The following is a 21,662-nucleotide window of genomic DNA, read 5'->3' as shown; positions in this document are numbered from 1 at the left end:
TTTAATTACTGCTAAAAGTTACCATTTTAGCTAGCTAATTTTGAATTTCGAATTTGCAGAATATAATAAATACACGGTTTTAACCCTTAACTGGTATCGTGGGGGCCGCGCGGCCCCCACGCATGACATTTTCTTTGATTTCTAAGAAGCTACGCATCTTGGGCAGCCAATATTTTTGGTATTCTCATAACGGCACTACTCACGTCTGGTGCAGGTGTTTCAGTACTGCATCATTCACTAGGACGAAGTTGTGCACGTGTTGGGGTCCGCGCGGCCCCCACAATACCAGTTACGTTAGTTTTTTTTCATGGTAATTTTTATATGTTTTTTATTTTTTCGGTATTGATTCAAGATGCCATGACTTTTAAGTAATAAAACAATCGAAGATACCCAAGAACGAAGTTTTTGATTCCAAATTAGCATGCCAGAAGAAGGATATAGTGATTAAAAAAATATAGGTCATTGTGAAGACACGTAACCATTTTTCGGTCGTTGAGGAAATTGATTCTGATTCTCAAGTTATTTCTGCATAGAGTGAAGATGAAGATGTTGTAGGACCTGGTTAATCCAGCTGCTATGATAAAATAAATACAATCGGTCTGATAATACATCATAAAATTTACATTTTTATTGTTATGAAATGCTAATTATTTTTTATAAAATATTACTATAAAACTTTATTTATTATGAAGTTCACATACTATGGATTAATTAAAATATTAATATTTTTGGTTAAAACGTTCGAAACGATGGGTTACATGGATATTTGTAACGTAAAAAAAATATTACGTAAAAAGTTCTTACTAGTTATTATGTAATCTCTTGTGGTACACACGTAAGAAGGTTAATATAAAGTAAAAACTAAACGATTACGTAGAACTAGCCTGATATATACCATTTATGAACATTAATTCAAGTATATGGGTAAAACATACTTGCTGGAAGCAAACATAGTATGGGGGCCGGGCGGCCCCCACGATACCAGTTAAGGGTTAAAAGTAGCTTAGATATGGCTTTAACTATTTACAAACCACTTTTTTATTTCGGTTTGTAACAAGAGAAATCACGAAAGATTATCTGTGGCGCAAGAGTTTTAGAGGGGTAAGTAAGCTCCTTAAATATTTTTGTTACTATTACCAGGCCTATTCATCTCCGCGAGTTTACATCGAAAACAAAACACGCGCGATGGCCCACCTACAGGATACTATTTGACAAGGCCTCACATACGAGCGAACATTGACTCACGCATGCGTTATCACGCGTATTCTTGTGTATGATGGAAGAAAATAAAGAAAATGGTGTGCTAAATACTGTGCAGTATTTAACTGAGTAAATAATAATAAAAACACATGTACTTTTTTAAGTTGCCTCAAGACACTGAGAGGTAAATAAGTAGTTAGGTAATATTGTTCTTGATAATTCATGCTAAATCATGTATTTCCTCCGCCATTGTACGCAGTTTGGCATTTCACGTCACATCGTTTTACCGAAGTCAGCCCTATAGCTTCGGCGCAGTGCCGATCACTGACGTTTGTCAACAAAATGGTGCTTGACTCTTGAGACAGGCTAAATTACACCATATTGTTAATGACATTGAGCATACATTTTTTTAAATATCTTCGCGAAGTAAAACTTCTGTACGTAGTACTTATTATTATTCTGTGCTATTACTTAAAAAAATAGATTAAAAATTTACTCTTCGTGCTTTTTTCAAAGCAAAATCTTTTACACAATCGTCGATATCAAATTGTATCTCATTTTCAATTGCCAGTATAGCTAGATTTGTTAGTCTCAACGTAGACATAGTCGACCTTTTTTTTCTTGTTCATGCAATGTTTTTTTTCTTATCCGCCGCCCCCTTTCATATGCCGCCCGGGGCCATGGCCCCCCCTGCCCCCCCCCAAGCTACGCCACTGGNGCCCCCCCTGCCCCCCCCCAAGCTACGCCACTGGCATGTAGACGCAAGATACGGAGGGCCGACTCCAAATAAAATGGGAATGGGCTAGGCAAAGAAGAAAAAGTTAGCCACAATGTAAATACTTTTCTCATATTGAAAAACATTGGGACATAATAGTATTATAGCTATAGTCTGGTCCGTGAGCACGTAGAATTTTGTCCAATGACCCCAAGCTACCCATCCATATCGCTTGCGCGTAATTATGTTGTTATCGCGCTCGCAAACTCACTGCGGGTGCCAGTCGCACAGTCGCGACAGCAATATAATTACGCGCGAGCGATAAGGATGGGTAGCTAGGGGTCATTGGACAAAATTCTACGTGCTCACGGACCGGGCTTTAGTATAGGTACAAATAACCCAAAAATAAGTGTTCCACACTCAAACAAGTCCGGGCAAGCACCACCGAACGTTAATCAGCTTGTCAAATCCACACTACCCTCGTCCAGCGGCCACCAGCCGCGTGCATCAGTACACTTTTCCCACGGACATCACATGGCTACTTATTCTATACTACCTACGTCGCACGTGTCTATGTCCACAAACTCACACACAGTGTACAGTCAGGTCTAGAAATTGACAACTAACACAAATTAGAAAAGTAGTAAAATTTAACATTAAAAATAACAATATTTGCCTAATCTCTAAACTAACTTTTCAATACAATTAGCACTATGCTGACTTCACTTTGTACTCGTACATTTAATGTACCTATTTTGGTTTAAATTGTTAATTTAACCATCAAACTTTTTAAATCTGGGTCTGGGTACGTATCACAGTTAAAAATGACCTTTAGTGGATGACACAAAGCGGCTGACATTCAGAACAGCTGAAGAACCAGTAAATCGAACGCACATCGTTGAATAGAGTTCTGTGATTGATTCGTGTGTCACCCTATGCTTTCACGCGCACTGTGAGACCTCACTACGAGTATAATGTTTGTGCGTAAGTTCAAGCTGAGTGTACGTCACCCGCCTGAGATCAAAGGCCACACGCCGCCGCGCGTGATTGGCGCAGATTACCATAATGCACGCGCCCGCAGGACCGCCCCAGGACAAGCCCTAGTTTATGCCTGACCACAAACCACATGCCACGCTGCACCAGTTAGCCGTAACCGAAATGTTTTTGTTGTTCAAAAATAACTCACTGCTGAAAAGCAATTTTTGATGTAGGCAAGCTTTTTGTATTGAGCTCAATTCTTTTTAAGTCAGTCTGTTTTTCTGTTTGTAATTCATTTTTTGTTGCTTTTATAAAAAAATGGTTATTGAAAATTCATAGCGTGAAGGTTCAGAATTCACAACATCAGTTTAAAAATAATCCGCCGAGTAAATATTTCAAAGAGTTCTTTGTTTTTTTATAAAATATTTTTTTATCTAAAATACAACGAAACGTCTAGAAACTAAATAGATTTTCTAAACAAATGGTCCCAGAAACAATCCATTGCTCAAACTGTTCATACAATTATCGGAGATTCCGAGTAGTCGGAGCCGAGCCGAACCCTCTACCAATTAACTCTACCTAAACCTCTTCAGATTCCTAACGTTGGTTGTCTCTTAGTTAATTACATATTAATATTGCACATACGTAACCGATCGCAATTTGCATGATTTCAAGTCGATAAGATACAAAAAAAAATATTTTCTTCTTTAGCTCTTTTATTAGTAATTCTTTAGCTCTAATTTAAGCAAAAGCTTGTGTAAATAATAAAGTTCACTGTAAAAAAAAATCACAAACAAATCCTGTCAAGAATCCCATCCCAACTAATATTATAAATGCGAAAGTAACTCTGTCTGTCTGTCTGTCTGTCTGTCTGTCTGTTACGCTTTCCCGCTTAAACCTCGCAACCGATTTTGATGAAATTTGGCATAGAGATAGTTTGAGTCCCGGGAAAGAACATAGGATAGTTTTTATCCCGGTTTTTGAAACAGGGACGCGCGCGATAAAGTTTTTCTGTGACAGACAAAATTCCACGCGGGCGAAGCCGCGGGCGGAAAGCTAGTTTTCAATAAAATCCGCCCAAATGACCGGACTTGCGACCTTCATTTTTTTTTATACACAACGAGGAAGCTCTTGGCCTGTACCTCACCTGATGGTAAGTGATGATCATTGAGTGATAGCAACGAATGTTCGGCCATGGACACCGTTAACAGTCGGTTAAGTAGTAAAATTCTATTGGGTTCAGCCATATCGAAGCGAACTCGCCGAAAGGTTATTGCGTAGAGCGGCACAGAAACGGCTGTAGAAGTAGATAACGACTTCGAATAGCCGTTTGTATGTACGAGTATGTAGGTCGGTCCAAGCTGATAGTCCTACTTTACATAGATTGCCCCTAAGGTGGCCAATCGAATAATCTTGTCCAAAAATACTAGCAGGAAAAACCGTACCGTAGCCATCATTCAGTGCGGATCAGAAAATAAGGGTAAATAAACATCTGACGTGATTTGATTCGGGTTCAAAAATAACGATCCCTCATGTATTTTAATGATGAGGAATGAATCAATAAAAGCTCACGGATTTGTGATATTGACGTGGCCTAAAAGCTTATCCCTATAAAATCATAATTTTGGAATATTTACTGCTGCTGTTAGACTTCATGTTTTATTACAGGCATATGAAAACCATCTTAATTGACAACAAAAAGAATATCGAATAATTTAAGTGTTAACTTATAAATCGGTTACAATAAATTCAAATACGAGTTAATTGTTAGTAAATTTAGTTAGGTCTCGCTGTCAGCACAAAGCTCCTTTGAAACTAGACACTACCCTTCCGGGAACTCGCGGCGCTAATACACACACCCATTCTAGAACCTTGGCTTGACACAAATACATAATTTAATAGGACAGATGTTAATAACGTCACATAACAGAGTGATTACGGTGAATTTAACTTCAGTCTGAATGTATTCAATATTCGGTACTATAAAATTAATGGCAACGGTATTGAATATCGAGTTATTGTTAATTAAGAATGTTATGAATGTAAATGTTTTATATACATTTATGAGCTTTTTAAATTAAAGTACTCTTACAGCTATTACTTTGTACTTGCCAAATTTATTACATTTTAAAAACATTATTTTATTAAATCCTATTGGAAATTACACTTCCGTTGTTCCGGGTAAATGCTTGTGTTCGTCATAGGTACTTCCACTCTGTAGAGAAATGTTATTTTAGTTTTTAAAATCAATAAAAATATTATGTCCAGTCGACAGCACTCATAGGACACCATACCTACACTTCCTTATTAAAAGTACAATAATGTATGCCACAGTCAGTTTAGAAACTGTGCTGTTATCCGAGTATCTCTCTCCCTCGTATCTCGTATCTCTCAGTACCTATATTTATCTCAATAAAATGAGGACGAAAGCTTAAAATAGTATCGCAACTAATATTGATATTTGCGAAGCCCTACTTGCCAAGGATCCGTGGATCTTGCTCTCTATTGGTGCCCCGCCGGCACGTGCCGTGTCCTGGCAACCGCGCGAGTACCTAGGACTTAGGGCGTACGAAAGCTAAGTGATTACGAAATAAAAAATATGTACTCACTGTTAATGTGATTTTTTCATATCCCTTTGTAGTTATTAAATTTTCTTAGGCTGAGTTGCACCATCTTACTATGGATTTTGACAGACTTTTGACGTTTGTTAGAGTCAAAGTAAGATGGTGCAACCCAACCTTAGCCTTTAGAGTCGCATCTCAAACTACATTATAAATAACTTGAAAAAGAAATTACTCCCACCTTCGGCAGTTCGATTTTTTCAAGTTAATTATAATATCCCTTTGGTAGTACTTCTTCTTCTTCTTTTTGTTTCGACAACAAACCTACACAGTGCACAGTGTTTTATTTTGGCTTAGAAGCGGACATCCCTGTTTTATTAATTCAATCGTTAGATATTACTATTATGTATAAAATTGATGAAGGAACTAGTAGTTGTATTTGTTTAGTTTCGAAGAAATATTCGATTTTGGGATTTAATAAAAAAAAAACAGTTTTAGAAGCATATTTTCTAAAAAAATTACATTAAGTCAGAATTTTGTAAATAAATTTACCTATCACTATAACGTCTACCTTTATGCAAAAATAAATGGTTATTGCTGCAGTAATTTAGGAATTATTCAATATAATTTATGATTTTCAGAAAACATTTTTTTCTACGTTGTCCTAGAAACTTGGCAGCTATATTTACTTTATATTGATGCATGATATAATTAACACATGATACGTATATGACCTCAATTACAGGTATTTAGTAGTACTAATGTGGTAATAGTACCTTTATAATGTAAATACTACCCGCTGCTGTGTGCGGTAACTACTTACCCGATTTACAATCATAATAACGAAAAGATATTCTAAAAATGCCCAAAGCCTTCGGCTCTCTTTACCGAGAAAAGGCGGATGATATTGAATTCAGGTTAATTGAGTAATTAACTTTTTGCCGGCCTGTCTCTTATACTAATACCTGGCAAAATTACCTCAGAGTTTTAACTTAGATTCACTTTTAAACCCCAATTCGTATATTTCGAACAATTTATATTTACATAGATTCCATCATCAAATAACATCATACCAAAATTACATGCAGTAATGTAAGTATGTCACGCGATTACGTTACCGATATGTCAGAATATGAAATAGAAAAAAAATCCAATCAATAGCGCTTTCGCTGAAGTGTACTCGTACGCTGCACTTAACTCCTTCGCATTCATGCTTGAATTAAATCCAGGCGGTTATTAATTCAAACCTTTTGTTTGACCGCCCATTGAGCTGTCGAATGCCCCTCGAGCGAACAGCCACATCCTTTTTATTGTGTCGAGGGTGTTGCGCCCTGACAGTTCCGGGCTCCGGAAACGCCTTTTGTTAATCTTGTAATTCGTAGCTTGGTAAGCGGGATTTGAGCACGCTAGCCCTTTCCTATAAAAGTCATGACAGGATTTATTTACAAAACTGTCGGATCAGTAGTTTTTGAACTAACTAAACGCTAAGCTGCAGGCTAAGATTACGATAGTGATGAATATTAGAAGCTGCTCGAAAAAACATTTCATTTTTCAACGAAAAATCGCTAGCAGAGTTATGATACCCCAAAGATATGGAATTCTGGCACGTGTTTACGAAAAGTTTACATGCGACAAGCCAAAGACTGTTTAAATTGGCGTGTACGAGAGGTCGTGTACAGCTATGGACTGCTATTTGATGATGGTAATTTCTGGGGCAAAAAAGTCCTCAAGTGGCGGCCAAGGGCCGGAAGACGTAATGTAGGCAGGCTTTCCACTAAGTAGACCACAGAACATGGAAAATGTTCTGTGAGGTGTCTACACCTCACAGAAATTTTTTTTTTTTCCATGTTCACAGCACCTCACAGGCATCATTTGGTGACGATCTGGTGAAGGTCTACGGAAATGCCTGGATGCGGGCGGCGCAGAATCGGTCATTGTGGAAATCCTTGAGGCCTTTGTCCAGCAGTGGACGTCAAAGTCAAAGTAGAAATTACATGCGACAAGCCAAAGACCGTGTAAATTAGAGGAGGCTATGTCCAGCTATGGACTAATAATAATGATTCTTCTTATTCGTTTCGCTCTTGGCAGAGCGGTCGCGGTCACGTTAAGGCGTTGTTCACATCGGTTGTAGAGGTGGATAAAACTCTCCGCACGATCTCCCGCCATCTCTGTCTGTTGACAGACTGTCTGGTGCAGTAACATTAGCCGTCCCCCACTGCCGATTTCACTTAAATGATATATTGTTTTAAACTTTCATGGTAATTAAAATTATTATTATTACTGACGGGATTGCTACCATGTACCTTAATTTTGAGTTTCCGATATTTCGGCACTGTTGCGCTATGCAATTATTGCTAAGCGACCATGGCGCTTGCAACAGTGCCGAAATATCGGTTATTATGTTACATTATGGTGATGCAAATAAATATCTACCTATCTACTAAAAAAAATACATGGTAGCAGTCCCGTCAGTAATAATAATTATTTCACTTGAATGATGATGATGGTGTTTGTCAGGTGGTACCGCGAGACCGGCGGCGGCGTGCTACGCGAGGTGCGCGACGGCGAGGGCGGCGGGCGCTACAGCCGCGCGGCGGACGCTCTGGGCGTGCGGCGCGCTGAGGCGGCGGACGGCGGCCGCTGGGCGTGCCGCGCCGCCAACGCGCACGGGCACGTCACGCTGCGCCTGCACCTCGCCGTGCGCGCGCATCTCACGGCGCACGCGCAGCCGCACACGCAGGTAACAATAGGCTAGTTTCCTAAACAAAGGACATCATCCATTTTGGTCCAAAATCAAAAGTGCCGGCCAAAAAATAAAAGTGCTGTATTCTGATAGAATACGTCTGCCTTAGCATTTATTACTATGGCACCAAAGCCGTAGCACCACTGTGCATCGTAGTATTTGAGTTCTAAAAATATATGAAACGACTGACTTTGATAATTAATACTACGACGCACAGTGGTGCTACAGCTTTGGTGCCATAGTAACAAATGCTAAGGCGGACGTATTCTGTCAGAATACAACACTTTTTTTTATTGGCCGACACTTTTGATTTTGAACAAAAAATGTATGAATATCGATGACTTTTAGATCTCAAATACTCGACGCACAGTGGAGCCACGGCTTTGGTGCCATAGTAACAAATGCTAAGGCAGACATATTCTGTCAGAATACAGCACTTTTTTTTGTTGGCCGGCACTTTTGATTTTGGACCAAAAATATATGAAACGTGGATGATGTCCTTTTTTTAGTCCGTCAATTTTACTATAAATAATATTGGACACGTATATTTTTAATTGTCAATCAAACAAATAATTACAAAGTTATAGCTGCTCTGAAGTTCCGCGCGACGTCAAAAAGTGCTGCACTTTTACGCACTCACTGACGTCACGAGCCTTTTCTTTAGAACTTTGGCACGCTTTATCTCTTTACATTTTCATTAGTTTTAAAAAGTGAAAAAATACGTGTCGAGTAGTTTTTAATAAACTAACTGACGGAATAATAATTAAAACTCTTGCTTTTTTACCCAGGAAACATCCCTATTATGACCTAATTGGTAACACCTTTGTAAGAGGAGTCATTTATTAGCCATGTGATTCCAGCAGAGTAGAATAAGACAGCCTCCACTCTTCCCGTGGATGTTGTAATAGGCGACTACATTAAGGGAGAAATATGCAAACGTCAGGCCTTCCAAAATAGTAGAAATTGTAGGCCAAATCCTACATTTGCCTCTGGTAAATAAGAGAGGTTCGACCTGCAGTGGCTATTAAATTACCTAATGACGATGAGATTATTATACGTACCTAAGTATTATAAGTACCTAAGTACTTTATGCCTGTAATGTTCAATCAAATTTTCATATTTTCAGACAATCAGAAAATTGTAGTTTAGAATGTTCTTAGTGTACTCAAAACAATAAACAATCTAGACAAAATAATTTTACACTGTTTGATCATTAATCGTTATGCTCGAACATTATTACTTCTTCATAAAGGGCCTCATTAAAATTTGGCCGATGAGCAGCTGAACATACCCTTGTTCAAGATGAAAGTGAGAATAAATCAGAATTGTTTACCGAAATACTCAGACCTAAGTTTATTTGCTCCATATTTATTTAATGATCAAACAAAATTATCTGCAAATAAAACCTCGTCTAAATGCGATCCAATGTAAAATAAAATACCCATGTATACTTAATATTTAGGTATATGTTTACCACAGTCACACGTGCTTTTGATGCGTCCAGCAAACTTACGGCATTCAGCAGCTCAAATACAGCTGTTTTGAGCTCACGCGAGCCTTTTCAACATGGCGCCGTCACTTAACGCTCTTTTCCGCGACATTTCATAGCTTTATGCAGACCCGTAACGTGTCTACACAATGTAACATGCAAGAAAGGGAAATACAGGTACCATACGTCCGTATAGTCGTCGTCCCATGGATTAGGGATAGATAACGATTGATAATTTAATTAACTCATAGGTAAATAAGCAATTTTGTAGAGTACAGTACAGATTACATATTACTTAGGAAACTTTTACTTTTACGAGTATAAGTACCTAGTAGTTTAGCTGTGCACTCCGTCACATACAAAGAGATTAAATAGTTACTAACTCACATAGTACAAATATAATGGACTGTATAATAACGCAATGAGCTCTGTAATGACGTCATCATGCATTTCAGAAACTGCCCACATGATTAGATTTAGATTACCATTTATACTGATGTAGCATAATAGTATAATATTATACTATTCTATACTATCCGGGAATACGTAGTGTGTTGGCAAACATTAATTGAGTAACTTAGCTGTACATATAACATGAATGAATAACATATTTTTTTTATCACTATTTGATTTTTCAAACTCTGAGCTAAATAATTATTTATGCAAATATGAGTATAATCCATTGAACAATATAATTTAAAAAAATTCAGAGCAAAGGATAAAAAACAGGCAGATTAATCCGTAATAATTGAAAAAGTTGATAATATAAATAAATAAATAAATAAATAAATAAATTTCTTTATTGAATAACTTATTGACAGTTTTTAACAATAGGCTAATATTAAACTATAATAGGTAAAAGTACATACGTGCCTGAACTAAGAATTATAATTCCTGTATCTCAGGCAAAAAAAGGCTTACATTACTTTATTAATAGAACTATTTCTAGCAAAATATGTATATAATCTAATATTTATACATAATAATATATAATTAAAAATTAAAATCTACACAAGTTACATTTAAGATTTAAAATCAATACAATGTGCTACATAATATTGCTTGTTCTACAAACTTTATTAAAAACATCCAACATACAGTGTCTGCGTAAACAAAAATAATAAACTGGGTCACGCTCAATGTTGCAAAAATCATACAAGTTATTTATGTTTACTCTAGATATACTTAAATGCAATTCGGTTTGTTAAGGTAGATTTGATAAAAGGTTAGTGGGACAGCTCTATGATTAATTATGGAGTTATCTACTAGTAGGTACTAATGGTAAAAGTTAATTTATACAATCTAGGTAGTAAATTAGCTAATGATAAAACTGACACATCAAGACAAACATAAACTCGCAGGACACTTTATTTGAATAAATCGCCAAATATACCACCGCGGAGACCCCAATCGCGTCTCTGCGTGCCATTGAATCGTATGAGCGTATGGATTTTTTGCGTTATTTTTCACAATTTCCATTTTTAAAAATTACCTATCGATAGCTTACTTTATTCTGATGAATAAATGTCATTACAAGTTTTTCTCTAAAACTGATAATTTGGCTAGAAAAAAATATTTTCTATCCACGCAGTACGCCGGCAGCGTTCGGATCGGATATAATGACGTCATCGTCCCCGCGCCGGGCGGTCAGTGAACTTTTTTAGTAATTTGGCCATAACTTCGTCAATTTTTGTCGTAGAACAAAAATTTTTGCACTGTGTATTAAGGGTTTCTTAGCCCTATAAATCTGCATTCACAGCTAAAAATCGAAATGATCCTCATTACTGGCCAATTAATATTGAATGAGGAAACTTTAACGTGCATCTGACTGGGCTCGACCTTTGATGTGGTTGGAAGTCCTCGACAGTAGGATTACACCGGATAATATTATGAACACTGCTCGATTTTCAATTAATGTGTATTCCTGGGTTTATACTAGAGATGAAACGGATATCCGGTAACTATCCGGTAGGCCGGATATCCGGCCTAAATTTACTATCCGGCCGGATACCGGATATTAAAAAACTACGACAATTTCCTATTAATAAAATGAAATACATAAATCTTTGAGGTAAATATCAATAAAATGGCTTTAATAATGACGGTTTTTATTTAAAGTCCAAAAAGTTACAAAAAAGCCATATTAAGGCCTTTCAAAAAACTATTTTTTTTCTGGACTATTTTCACTCTAATGACGAATACATAAATAGTAAATACCTGTTAATGTCAAAATATTGCCAAATACCTAGGCGATCTTTTTTTACCCGACTACGGCAAAGCAAAAGGAGGGTTATGATTTTGACAGGCTATGTATGTATGTATGTATGTTCATGTGTTCCCTCGTAACTTCTAAACTACTTATCAGAATTCGACAAATGACATATCATTAGAAGCGTCTTAATTGTCCGCTGGTTACCTATAGGCTTTATGGGGTTTCACAAAATAGGCGTAGTCACACGTTACATATACCTACCTACCGTAGCACTTTGACAACGTGTGACTGCGGTTTTCCAAACATGAAAATTACTATGCAACTACATTAGCAACTTTGTTCAGTTCAGTATTCTGAAAATCTTATTTTATACTTTTTCAGCGTCGTTTTTTGTCGTACTTGGGTTTTAGTTTTTTTACTTTTTATTTCACTGATGGTCTGACGACATGATGCAGTTTAGTCAGATTATGCAGCAACTAATTTAATTTTCGCTATTCAATCACAAACTCACGATGGCAACCGAAATCGCCCGAATTGATCTGCCCCCTAGACAAGTGGCAAAATCTGATATTCTGTTCGTACGAATTAGATTTTCGAAAAGTGTGACTAGTCTAGTCTATCGCGTTCGAAGCACCTCTGTGCGGCGATAAGCTCGTCACGACATGCAATGAGACAATGGGCCAACTATCCGGCCGCTGGATATCCGGCTATCCGGCCTAGCAGCTGGCCGGATATCCGGTATCCGGTATCCGGCCAAACAACTATCCGTTTCATCTCTAGTTTATACCTAACGCCCGTATTCAGAAACGATCTGATCCGTCTGCTCGTTTGCCTCCTATCACATAAAAAAGATGCTTGCTTAAGTGAACGCACAGCGTTGAATAGAGCTCTGTAATTGGTTCATGTGACACCCTGTGCGTCCACGCGCACTGTGAGACCTTATAGTAATTATGAATACGGGCGTATTTACCTTCTGTCAGTTTTCGATCCGGTAAGTAATTTGACAAAAATACACGTCCTCTTCAAATCAGGGACGTGGGAGCATGACTCTCAGATCCGTCAAAATTGGGAATAATATAAGACACTACGGCTTAGTAAATCTGAAATTATTTTATTTATTTAGATTAAAATCAGCTTTTTAAAATTTTTATTCGACAATGATATTAATTTTGCTGGAATCGCTAAATAAGATGTCAATCTTAATATAATATTTACGAGTGTTAGGATAATAATGATTATCAGGTGACCTAAATTAAGTGTAAATAAGTTATACTTACCACCTAATTATGCATAGTTCTCGAATAGATAACGTAAATTATGCCACCTACGAGTATGATGACGCACATCACTACAATGACGTCACTCAGTTCATTGCACTCCGAGGCCCGTGGGATGACGTCCAGGGAGACTACAATATTGCGATATCACTATTATTTACGCAATAACATATATTTTGACTTCATTGTGAAATTACAGGGTAATTTTAAATTGCTTCATTCGATTATAACATTGTTAATATTTTACACTTTCAGACCAATTTCATTTGCTTCGATGAAGTCGTAAGCTTTTTTGTATTCAAGTTAATAGGTACAATTAAGTTTTCAGTTCCAAATAACGGTAGGTCTGTAAATTGGTTCAATTATGTTTCTAAATGATTGATATCAAGCTGAATGCTTAATGTATGTACTTTCTTTTAAACTTAAAGTTTGGAAGCGTTGTATATTTGAATGTTTGGTATGATTTATTAGCTAATTGTTTTGTTCGTAGAAAAGTACGGATTTACTTCCAGCCAAGTTTTAAAGTATGGCGCAAGTTTATCAACAGTGTACACACTGAAATATTGTGCAACTTGGAGGTGTTTTTATTTATGTACCAACTAGTTGGGGATGCTTAGAAAGACCCATGTACGGAATTGTGCTTAAATATTAATCTCTAAGAACAGATTCAGGGCAGTGTTGAGTTTAAATATTTAAACTTAATCTACGATTGAGTTTCAAAAGAGTTTAAGAGCTGATTCTGATGACGCGTTAATACTTAATACTCGCGCGTTTGAAAACGCGTGACTGCATGTAGACAGAATGTATGAACCTCTAGTATCTCTACTATATGAAGCATAATCTTTACTTCAGTGAGACTTGATATGTTTTGGACGTTGTTTTACAATACAGCGTTACGAGCAATCTTTTCGAATATTTTAAATATGATGAACTTTAAATACCTACCTACTTTATAGTAAACAATAGTGGCTCTTTTCTTTGTTTAGGACAAACTATTCAAATGAAAGTCATTGCGAGAGTCCCGTAAGTATTAGCTTACCAACAATAAGCTTAACTTGAGGCCAACGGAGGTCCGACGCGACCCTCCTTGATTGTTTCAGATTGGAAGGGATGATGCAACATGCCTTAGCAGCTAGGGCTGTGCAATGTGCATCTCTATTGTCAGTAAGCAGGTACAATATAATGACCTACACGTTTAGATACAGTTAGAGACTGGTTGAGGCAAGCATGGTAAAAAAATGCGCATTTTCAGGTTTATCGTGCAATTGATTTGATGCATCACAAAGGGATATTGTAGCCTCAAAAACCACTCATTTGGGATGAAAGATCACCACAAAATACACCAACATTTCAGTGATAAAAAGTGTAATACGTCTTTCAAAAATACAACATTGCTTTACTTCTCTTACATAAAGATGACATTATGGTTTACAAAACGTCCTATTTTTGACCAAAAGGATTAAAACGAAAGCTTTTCTACCGCTGTTTTAACGAGGTCGCAACCCTGCCGCGTCCCCCTAGTTAGCGGGGCCCTTTTAGGAGAATCGCAAATAAGATTGTTTCAAATGTCCCCAACCGTTTTCGAGTAACGAGATTTTTTACTCGGCTCTGTCCGTCGCTCCGTCACACACGTTTTTGTTCGTAAGGACACTTTGTGCGGCGCAACATTGAGATTTGTAAAGGAAAACTCTTTGGTTGATTGTAAATCCGGTTTGGGCCACATGCGGCGTGTATTAGACTAACTAGCCTTTGGATTCGGCAAATAAATCGGATTTCTATCTGCTAGTGACCTGCTTCTGAAGGTCTTTCATTCTATTTCATGACAATAGACAACTTGGAAATTCTATATTGGGGAGGAGGGTTAATTGTTAATATTCTGTAGTTCTAGCTGTCATTACTTACAGGCTTTGCTAAATTAGAATATACCTAACTGCTAATGTGACATTTTATATTTAAGTTTTCAGGATTATTCATAAAAGAGAGTAAACTCTTACAATACTAATAATAATACCAGTAATACCTACCAATATTCTTCATTTACCTACCAAAGGCTACCCCATAATGGGCGATTTTTTCGGGGTAGAGCGGAGTAAAACCGTAGAATTTGTAGAGTATAGCCATCCTATTTTCCATTCCATACAAAAAACTATTTACCTAGAATCCGATACCTACTTTTTCCATCAGTCAGTTTGTTTTATCAAGCCGTCAAACTGCAATCCATTAGCTTTCGTTTCGTGTAGTATAGAGCAAACAGCCGGATCGTTATTTACCCGCCTTCGAACATTTAATTACAGCGCGCGCGCAAATAAATCCCGATAATTCGCAGGCGCGTTAATCCGCCGTTATGTTTACAGACTCGAATTCGGAAAAGTATTTATAAGCTAATCCATAGATTTTATAAGCTAATTACTCTCTTAGAAAAATTGTTTGAATGCACAATGCAAAAATGTGACTTCGAGATGAGCTTCTGCAAAACTAAAAACAATATTTTTCTGAAATATAGAAAAAATCTTCTCAATGTTCAAAGAAAAAAAAAATGGCTTTGACTCTACATTTAATTAAACATCAATAGCTATGTCAATAGACCGACTTTACCAATATTTTTAGCGTTGCAATCCCAACTAATATTATAAATGCGAAAGTAACTCTGTCTGTCTGTCTGTCTGTCTGTCTGTTACGCTTTCCCGCTTAAACCTCGCAACCGATTTTGATGAAATTTGGCATAGAGATAGTTTGAGTCCCGGGAAAGAACATAGGATAGTTTTTATCCCGGTTTTTGAAACAGGGACGCGCGCGATAAAGTTTTTCTGTGACAGACAAAATTCCACGCGGGCGAAGCCGCGGGCGGAAAGCTAGTATCGTACTAAAAATAAAGTGTGGAACTCCAAAACTTTGTTTGACGAGCAACATTCATTTTTAACTGCCGCAATACAGGTTGAAATATGAGAGTGCGTTGTGTTGCCACACTTAAATAGTTTCATGAGTAATGGAAATATTTTATTTTGCACTTTATTCGCTTTATTTATAGTTTTCATGCCGTTGTTTGCGCAGCATAATCAAAACGCTTTGTTCTGACTCCGTTATTGCTCTATTACGCAGATTTATTTATTTTTGTCTACACTTTTTTCCTTTTGAATGCTGTGTTCCTGCCAAAATTGTATGGACTTTTAAAATTTCATGAATTTTTATATTTAATGCTATGTGCAATAAGTATCAGATTTAAGCACAAAAAAGATTAAGCTACATTAATTTATCAGATTTCTGTAACTTATTTGCCATTTTAATTAAAGTTTGCACTGTTTCAAGTCGTTAATGAAGTTAATTTATTAACAATTACGGCAGCTACTCACGCGAGCAATGTGCGGCGCGGAACAAACTGCGGCGACCACCGCGAATTATTTACCAAACCGTGCTATACACGTGTGTAGACTAGTAACAGGATGCATTTTCGCATTATATTATACATAAATTGGTGGAAAGTGTTTTTAACGCTAATTAAGTACGGGAGGCTGACGTAGGTCGTACGTAGCTACCTGTTACTTTATGAAAGCAGCAATAGATTATAAAATGTCAAGTTATTTATTTATGGGTCCATATTGGCTCACCTAAAGTTATTTACCCGAAATTGTTCTTCCTAACGATTTTAAATCCGAATGATCACTCTTCCTAAAATTTTTCATCCTAAAGTTTTCATTCATACTATTTGTAGTGCTACCGGCGATGTTCATAACACTCATGTTTCCGAAAATTGTAATTAATAATATCATTTATGTAAATATATTTAAACTCCTACTGTTTTTTATCATAACACTTTTATCCCTAAACATTATTTTATTTATTTTTTATTTTATTGTTAGGAAAACAAACAGCATTCTATAACACATAATAGAGTTACCAATTAATTACCATAATATTTTGACTCATACCATAGAATAATAATAAATACTACGTACAGAAGTACGTTCTTCGCGAATGAAACGTAAGGNGCGCACCCTTTATTTATCTTCTGTGCATCGGAGCCATTAAAACTCAATTTCAGCGATCCATTTTAGTTCAATCCTCCATTCCATTTTAGTTACAAAACCACTGAAATTTCATTTCAAATCATTGCTAAATTTGCTAACTCTAAAAATAGTGTCTGGTAAATAATATCTGCAAATAAATGCCATATCTGCAGATCCAGACTTAGATCTGGAATCCTCAAACGATGAACGCGACGGGAAAGAGTCCGCAAAGGAAATACTTAAGTACGTAAAGTCTTTCAACGATTCAGTAAGTTTTAAAAAGAAAATATTGTCACAAGAAAGTTTTATAATGAGGAAAAATTCCAACACTTTGTATTGCATTACTACGTTACGTGTTACAAGCGAATGCATTAAAAGAAATGGAACAACTTTTTAAAATAATTAATTTCTGCAATCTGAATTTCAGCCTGCAAATACTGACAGGCGCCAACAAAACGCCTAAACGCTTCGCAAACCCCAGTCAACTGTGCCTTCAGATCATGCTATTGAATTGAAGCACTTTTAACTACTCCCTGTTTAAACTAAACATCGTATCAATATACGAGTAGCACCGTTAATGGAATTATAACAACTTGCACATTATACTTGCAGTGTCGTGCAATGTTTCATGCAAATGGCGCTCCGCCCCTTCTACACCACGTAATCACTTGATTTAGCGCTGAATTATACTTTAATAAACACTCATTCGTCTTGCTGATGGAGTCCGTAAATTCTATGCAAAGAAAATACTGAATTCCTTTAACTTTAATGTTTTCGATATGTTACATTACCTGTGAATGCTCCGGTGATGTAGCATCTTAACATTATCAAGTGTTTGCCGCCTCATTACCTAAATCTGTCAGGAATATGAAATGTTATTGTAGGTACATCCCAGTTGTAATTAGTTTAAAATTGTATCAAGAAATTATCGTCTTGTGTAGAGCGATGTAAACTGTTAAGCATTGCATGCGTCGTCTCGTACTATTCAATACTTATTTGTTTGCTAAGACAATATTCTTCGTAAACCATCCTCATTATCGTCCTACTCCATTGGTCTCTACCACCTCTCCAATATCCTCAGGTGGTGAACAGCGGCGGTACAGCCACCATCAACTGCACGTGGGGTGGCTGGCCGGCGCCGCGGCTCGAGTGGCTCCACAATGGCATTCCGCTCGGAGCCGGCGTCGCTGGTGGCAGGGTGCGCGTCATCAACAACGGGGAGCAGCTCGTCATCAGTGCCGTGCATAGAGCTGATAAAGGAGTGTACCAGTGCATGGCCAGGAATGAGAGGGACTCGGCGCAGGCCAGCGCTGAACTAAGGCTCGGAGGTAAGATTCGAGAGCAACACTTCTTTATATCTCACAGCCACCATCAACTGCACATTGGGCGGCTGGCCGGCGCCGCGGCTCGAGTGGCTCCACAATGGCATTCCGCTCGGAGCCGGCGTGGCTGGTGGCAGGGTGCGCGTCATCAACAACGGGTAGCAGCTCGTCATCAGCGCCGTGCATAGGGCCGACAAGGGCGTGTACCAATGCATGGCCAGGAATGAGAGGGACTCGGCGCAGGCCAGCGCTGAATTAAGGCTAGGAGGTAAGATTTCCTCCTTTGCCCCCAGTAGGTAACTCAGAAAAGTGGTCCTACAGCGGACACTAAAAATAGCATCATCATATATCTCACATGCGCTATGGTACCAAAATGACGAAAATCATTAAAAATCAAGTTTCTATAGGAAATAAATATCAAGTATCAACGAGTTTTTGAAAATCACTAATTCTTCAGCTCATTTTATCAAGGGCTTATGTTTTTACAAGATCATCATAATCATCTCAGCCATAGGACGTCCACTGCTGAACATAGGCGGCCCCCAATGCCTTAATTAGTAATTTTTACAACGTTCTATAGCAACTAGGTATTTATTTTCTTTGATAGAATCTTAATATGAACCATTTATTTAATTAGGTATCTTCATCTCTTCAGTCTGTCTTGTGATCTAAGTCAAATATTTCTTCCTCAACAGACACAGCGCCCGAACTCCAGTACACGTTCATAGAGCAGGTCCTCAGGCCGGGGCAGGTGGTGACCCTCAAGTGCTCCGCAGTCGGCTCGCCGCCTCCGCACTTCTCCTGGCTGCTAGACGGGCAGCCATTGAACACCATCGCCAGGGGTCACAGGTCAGCAGAAACTAAAAAATGTATTTTTTGCAATTGAATTTTCTTATTTACCTTACTTGTTAATGAGGTTTGCTAGACGGAAACATTGGAAAACATTTTCCGCGAATCTTTTCCAATTAGGTTTCGATAAACATCAAAGAAGAGGTGAAAATTGTTTCTAGGAATAAGTACCTATCTACCTCTAAACTTTAATGGAACTGCAGCAGCGGAATGTTAAAAATAAATAAGTATTCAATGATTTCCAACGTAAACATGGCTGTAATTAAATGTTTAGAAAGTTGTAGCTATGCTTACGCATAGCATACTTTACTTTTAATGTTGCACTAACTTTGTTTTGTTTGTTGATTAATGTCATAGTTTATTTTCAGCAAGTTTTGTTCAGCAAGGATTTTCTCAATGATAGGCCTGCGTTGCTTGCGTCCAGGTGCTTTCCGCGACCATCACCAGATCGTCGATTCACCTAGTGGAAGAACACTTACTTTTTTATTTAAAAATTTTGGTATTTCTTACTTAGTGACACACTAATTGTATTTTTGAATAGATACAGCGTGGAGCAGTTCGCCACCAAGGCCACGGACGTGGTGAGCTACCTGAACATCTCGGCGGTGCGCTCGGAGGACGGCGGGCTCTACACCTGCCGCGCCGCCAACTCGCTGGGCGAGGCCGCGCACACCTCGCGGCTCAACATCTACGGTGACTAGCGCCCTACACTTGATACAGCTAGAGCAGCGAGCCACCAAGGCCACGACGTGGTGAGCTACCTGAACACTCGGCGGTGCGCTCGGAGGACGGCGGGCTCTACACCTGCCGCGCCGCCAACTCGCTGGGCGAGGCCGCGCACACCTCGCGGCTCAACATCTACGGTGACTGTCATATTACTACACTCACCATCAATATCAAGTTATTTAGTACTACATGAGCACAAACCTAAGCCAAATGAAGGATTTGGCCCACACTCTGGCCAGTTAAGGAGGCCTGATGTTCACATATTTGTCAATACTAACGAGGAGAGTAAGTAGTGTGATCATAATTTACTCTGCTAGAACCACATGATACTTCTTTTTAGCACCAGCCCATAAAATATGTTATCCTGAAGTGGTGGTAAAGCAAGCTATATTTGGGACGTGTATTTGTGCGCTGTTAAGATTTGATTGGAAATTAGTATTATATCTTTATTTAAATCAGTTTGCTTGATATTGCAGGGCCACCATACGTCAGATCGATTGGACCCATACGAGCAGTCGCTGGACGTGAGCTTATCCTGTATTGTCCCTACTCTGGCTATCCCATCACGTAAGTGAAAAGTATACTTATTTAATTGTAAAAGGCTTTTTTTTTCAAGAAAAAATGACCGAACTGTGAATAAAATTAATTTGTCATTGTCTTAGGTCTTCAAAATGTAGGTGAATTTGGGGCCACAGCAGAAATGCTACTTTTAGCATCGGCGATCGTAGATTTTGCGACTTTTTTTTGTATGTGACAAGGCAGGTAGGTATTTGACCGCAGTCGCACCTGGTGTTAAGTGAGATGTAGTCTAGACTGTATCGATGCAGCATCGGATCGCATCAAAAACGGCAGAATCACCGATCGCCGATGCTAATAGTATAGCATGTGTACTCGTACTGTGGCTCTTAACTATCATGAAGAGAAAAAGCTTCTTTACTAGATTTCGATTCCGTTATTTCACTCTTGGTATCAGTTATGATGATGACATCATCACTTTGAATGCTCAGGTCAGTGAAGTGGGAGCGGGACGGCAGCCCGGTGGAGTGGGACGGCAGCGGCGACGGCGCGCTGCGGCTGGCGCGCGTGGAGCCGTCGCACGCCGGCTCCTACAGCTGCGCCGTCATGGGATCCCACGGAGAGATCGCACGGAGGGACTTGCAGCTCGTTGTTAGCAGTGAGACTTCACTTTGTTTCATTTTATACTGACTAGTCAAGTACTTTATGATGATGTACACCTTGTGGGTGGACGTCCCACGCTGCGTTTTCCGCACGCGGCCTCCACTCCAGAACCTTGCTGCAGTGGCGGCGTAGCATGGGTTGGCACCCGGAGCGATCACCCCATCGTCGTCGAATAAAATATATGGTTGGTGTTATGGTGATCCACTAAAAGATCAAGCTTTCTGCTTCTGACTCAATTAGCATTGCTAGCACAAACATTCGAAGCCTAACAAAGTCAATGCAGACAGAAAAACTCGCAGTAAAGTAATTATGCTTGGGTGATTGGTTGCGAAATAATTATTGCTATTAAAGAGGCGCTGCGTACCATAGTATAAATTTCACATGATTTTCACGACCTCTAAAACAAC

The 21,662-nt window shown here is 38.4% G+C and overlaps 1 protein-coding gene across 1 annotated transcript in view; it reads left to right on the top strand.

The window, feature by feature from the left end:
• The first annotated feature begins 7,951 nt into the window (after positions 1 to 7,951).
• Dscam3 (Down syndrome cell adhesion molecule 3) overlaps positions 7,952 to 21,662 on the top strand; it is a 59,112-nt gene continuing 45,401 nt past the window's right edge. The window contains exons 1-6 of the mRNA XM_028304674.1: positions 7,952 to 8,194; positions 18,261 to 18,507; positions 19,197 to 19,350; positions 19,892 to 20,043; positions 20,553 to 20,643; positions 21,084 to 21,250. Coding sequence (XP_028160475.1) covers positions 7,952 to 8,194; positions 18,261 to 18,507; positions 19,197 to 19,350; positions 19,892 to 20,043; positions 20,553 to 20,643; positions 21,084 to 21,250 — 1,054 coding nt within the window. The remainder of the gene's footprint in view (positions 8,195 to 18,260; positions 18,508 to 19,196; positions 19,351 to 19,891; positions 20,044 to 20,552; positions 20,644 to 21,083; positions 21,251 to 21,662) is intronic.

The sequence above is a fragment of the Ostrinia furnacalis genome, unplaced genomic scaffold (genome assembly GCF_004193835.3).
Source record: "Ostrinia furnacalis isolate ACB-3 unplaced genomic scaffold, ASM419383v2 OfSCF1475, whole genome shotgun sequence".
Lineage (NCBI taxonomy): Eukaryota > Metazoa > Arthropoda > Insecta > Lepidoptera > Crambidae > Ostrinia > Ostrinia furnacalis.
This window is presented reverse-complemented; position numbering and strand designations above follow the sequence as displayed.